The sequence below is a fragment of the Cebus imitator genome, unplaced genomic scaffold (assembly GCF_001604975.1).
Source record: "Cebus imitator isolate Cc_AM_T3 unplaced genomic scaffold, Cebus_imitator-1.0 Scaffold581, whole genome shotgun sequence".
Classification (NCBI taxonomy): Eukaryota; Metazoa; Chordata; class Mammalia; order Primates; family Cebidae; genus Cebus; species Cebus imitator.
In genome coordinates, this window is record NW_016107896.1 from 357,588 (window position 1) to 361,838 (window position 4,251).

The following is a 4,251-nucleotide window of genomic DNA, read 5'->3' on the forward strand; positions in this document are numbered from 1 at the left end:
GACCATCCTGGTCAACATGGTGAAACCCCGTCTCTACTAAAACTACAAAACATTAGCTGGGCATGGTGGCGCGTGCCTGTAGTCCCAGCTACTCAGGAGGCTGAGGCAGGAGAATTGCCTGAACCAAGGAGGCGGAGGTTGGGGTGAGCCGAGATCGCGCCATTGCACTGCAGCCTGGGTAACAAGAGTGAAACTCCGTCTCAAAAAAAAAAAAAAAAAAAAAAAAAAAAAAAAAAAAAAAAAAAAAAAGAAAAAAAACCAAACAGAAAAAAAAAAAAAAAAAAAAAAAAAAGAAAAAAAAAAAAAAAAAAATCAAAATTATATCAGCTCCCTTCTCAGAACATAGTGGAATGAAATCGGAAATCAGCTCCAAAAGGAAGCTTCAAAACCATGCAAATACATGAAAATACAAAAACTTGCTCCTGAACGATTATTAATTTGGTTGACAGTGAAATCAAGATGGAGATTTAAAAATTCTTTGAACTGAAAAACAGTAGTGACAAAACCAGTCAAAACCCCTGGGATACAGCAAAAGTGGTGCTAAGAGCAAAGTCCATAGCATTAAGTGCCTACATCAAAAATTCTGAGAGGGCACAAATAGAAAATCTAAGCTCACGCCTCATGGAACTAGAGAAACAAGAACAAATCAAACCCAAACCTGCCAGAAAAAAAGAAACAACAATTATTACAGAAGAATTGAAATTTTAAAATTTCAAAGATAAATAAAACAAAAAGCGGGTACTTCAAAAAGATAACAAACATTGATAGATCATTAGTGAGATTACCTAAGAGAAGATCCAAATAGACTCAATTAGAAACAAAATGAGAACTATTATAACCAATACCACAGTAATACAAATGACCACTCAAGGCTACTAAGAACACCTTTACATGCACAAACTAAAAAACCTAGAAGATGGATAAATTCCTGTAAATACACAACTCTCCTAGATTAATCCAGGAAGAAATAGAAACTGCACAGACCAATAACAAGTAGTAAGATTGAAACAGTAATAAAAAAATTGCCAACAATAAAAAGTCGACTTGGCATGGTGGTTCACACCTGTAATCCCAGCACTTTGGGCAGATCACGTGAGGTCAGAAGTTCGAAACCAGAAGCAGAAGCGCACCTCAGGGAGCACAGCTGTGTAGTCAACTAGCAGCTAATGATACATGCCTAAAGGAGTCAGCTGAAAACAGAATGGCCCGCTGAGCCCAGCCTAAATTGGTGATCACCTCAATTATGACCTAAGAAGTTCTGGATGGTTTGTTATGCTATGCTAAATAATACATGCACACAGTGCAGATAGGATGCCAAGATTTAATGACCAGTTGATTACTAGTTACCTTCTAACAGTGGGCCCCAGAAAGATACTGGTTTTCCTCTTTATTCAAAGTTGGATGTCTTGTAAGAGAATATTGAGTAATGCAGAAATACATGTAGACATGTCTGCAAGTGATTTGGGCTTACACTCACACAGTTCCCCAAACCAAAGGAGAAAACAGATAACCACAGCTTGACAATTAGGGCAAAGGGCAAATAGTAAAATAAGCTTGCCTTTAATCTGTTTTCTCCACATTTAAACATTGAAGGTAAAGACTGGGGACATGAGCATGTGTGGTGGCTCACTCCTGTAATTCCAGCACTTTGGGAGGCCGAGGTGGTCGGATTACCTGAAGTCAGGAGTTTGAGACCAGCTTGGCCAACATGGTGAAATGCCATCTCTACCAAATATTCAAAACTTAGGCCAGGTGCAGTGGCTCACACCTGTGATCCCAGCACTTTGGGAGGCAGGGCGGGTGGATCGCAAGGTCAGGAGTTCAACACCAGCCTGGCCAAGATGGTGAAACCCTGTCTTTACTTAAAAAAGAAAAATTAGCCGGGCGCAGTGGCAGCCACCTTTAATCCTCATCTACTCGGGAGGCTGAGGCAGAAGAATCACTTGAATCCATAGGGTGGAGGTTGCAATGAGCTAAGATCATGCCACTGCACTCCAGCCTGGGCGACAGAGTGAGGCTCCATCTCAAAAAAATAAAAATAAAAAAGTTTAGTTGGGCATGGTGGCAGGTGCCTGTAATCCCAGCTACTCTGGAGGCTGAGGCACTAGAATCACTTCAATCTGGGATTAAGGTTGCAGTGAGCTCAGATTACACCATTCACTCTAGCCTGGGCAGCAGAGTAAAACTGTCTCAAAAAAAAAAGACTGGGGGCAGATCTGTAGACATAGAGCTTTCTTCTTCTGTGGCCCCATCATCCTTTGTTCACTGTCTGATCTCCTGAAGAAAGGTGAGCAAAAGGTGGTCTCCCTGCTGTTAGTTTATTCCTGCTGCTCTCTGCTCTTTCTGTGGCCACTATCTTCTCTACCCTCTGAACTGAAGAGATGTTGGTAGGGAAATATTTTCCACTCATTTATGGCAGAAAAAGGATATTCACGATTGGTGTGGTGGCATGCCTGTAATTCCAGCACTTTGGGAGGCAAAGGTACAGAAGGATCACTTAAGGTCGGAGTTCGAGTCCAGCCTGGCTAACATGGCGAAATTTCGTCTCTATTAAAAACACAAAAATAAGCTGGGCATGGTGGCACATGCTGGTAATCCCAGCTACTGGGGAGGCTGAGGCAGGAGAATTGCTGATCCGGAAGGTGGAGGTTGCAGTGAGCCAAGATTGCACCACTGCACTCCAGCCTGGGCATAAGAGCAAGACTGTCTCAAAAGAAAAGAAGAGAAAGAAAGAAAAAAAAGAGAGGAGAAGAGAAAGGAAAGAAAAAGAAAAGAGAAGGAAAGGGATGTTCAGGCTTCTCATCTGCTGTCAGAGCTGCACTTCAATGTGGCAGCTATGGGCCATTTGCGGCTACTGGGTGCCTGGAATGTGGCTGGTCTGAACTGCGATATGCTAGAAAGGCAAAATACATAGTTTCAAAATACTTTTTCCAAAAATATGTATACTTCATTACTAATTACATATTGCTCACATATTAAAATGATAATAATTTGGATATATTGGGTTAATTAAATTTCCACAATAAATTTCTCCTATTTTCTTTTTAACATTTTTCTACTAGAAAATTCAGAATTCACATGTAGCTCACATTCAGTTTCAGAGGGCTGCCTTTTTAAAAAATGTCAGGCTACCTGCTCAAAAGAAGAAAAGCCAGAGAGCTCATAAAATCGGAACATTTTAAATAATTGTTATTGCATTATTTTCATATGTGAATAGCCATATAATATATTATTTATAAAAGCATACGACCTTATACACAAGGTTATATGCAAATACCCTCTGGGGTGGAGCTGGCTTAGCTCGGGGAGGAAGCCCTGCCGGAGAAGGCTGCCGCTTGGATTACACTCTTCTTTCTTTCAGCCCGGCAGCTGAGCACACCTTCTGTCACTCAGGGCATTCGGGGGTGGGGCCCTAAACGTCATCCAATCAGAGATGCTGTTCTGGGAACCGTCCAATCAGGCACGCGGCTGGAGCGGACAGGCTGGCTTCCGGATTTGGCGGGGCCTTTGTCTCCGACTGCAGCCGGAGCGCCCGCTCTTCTCTTCAGTGCTGCGTCCTCTGCTCCTGGAGGCGCGGCCTCCGTGGCCCGGTTACCCGCAGGTACTGGGAGATGCACAGCTAAGACGCCGGGAACCCCTGAAGCCTAGAAATGGTGAGCCTGCCGGGTCCGACATCCCGAGAGAGGGGGAGGGCCTGGTTGGAACTGGTCGGAAGTGACTGGCGGGACTCGGGCCTCCCCGCAGTCGGCTCCAAAATCCGCGGCCCGAGTTCCCCTCGGCGAGCCCGGCCCTCAGTCCCCTTCGGACATAAGATGGCGGCTGACAGCCGGACCCCGGGCGTCCTGTCACCTCCCTGCGCAGCGACTCTGCCCTGGCCTGGAGCCCTCTCCGGGCAGCTCTGCACCCGCAGCGCCGCATCTCTCCCCGGCTGTGCGGGGACCACGGGAGGGTCGTCCGGGGAGAATCCTGACGCGGGGTGCGGGGCTCATGAATGGGGAGAGCTTTGGTCCATGGGGTCCCAGTCCATCCTTTTTTCTATTAAAAATTCATGGAAGTCACTGGAAAATTATTTTAAAATGTAATAGAAGTGTGGCTCAAAAATTACAGAGCACCCGGCTATGATTTGTAGTTTGTGGTCCATGGGAGGGGCTTGAAGGAAAGACTTCAGAGAGGTGTGCGATGAATAAAACCAAATTCAATTAATACGTTAGGTGCAGTTACATAGCTTCTTTTTTTTTTTTTTTTTTTTTT

The 4,251-nt window shown here is 44.6% G+C and overlaps 1 protein-coding gene across 3 annotated transcripts in view; it reads left to right on the forward strand.

Moving 5' to 3' along the window:
- The first annotated feature begins 3,475 nt into the window (after positions 1-3,475).
- LOC108294466 (zinc finger protein 680) overlaps positions 3,476-4,251 on the forward strand; it is an 81,006-nt gene continuing 80,230 nt past the window's right edge. For 2 of the 3 annotated variants that reach the window (XR_005197965.1, XR_005197966.1), the window contains exon 1: positions 3,483-3,653. Coding sequence is in view for 1 of the 3 variants with exons in the window: in XM_017516360.2 (XP_017371849.1) it covers positions 3,651-3,653 (3 nt within the window). In the remaining 2 variants the exon portion in view is untranslated. Of the gene's footprint in view, positions 3,654-4,251 lie in introns of all 3 variants that reach the window. The other variant, XM_017516360.2, reaches the window with a different exon arrangement.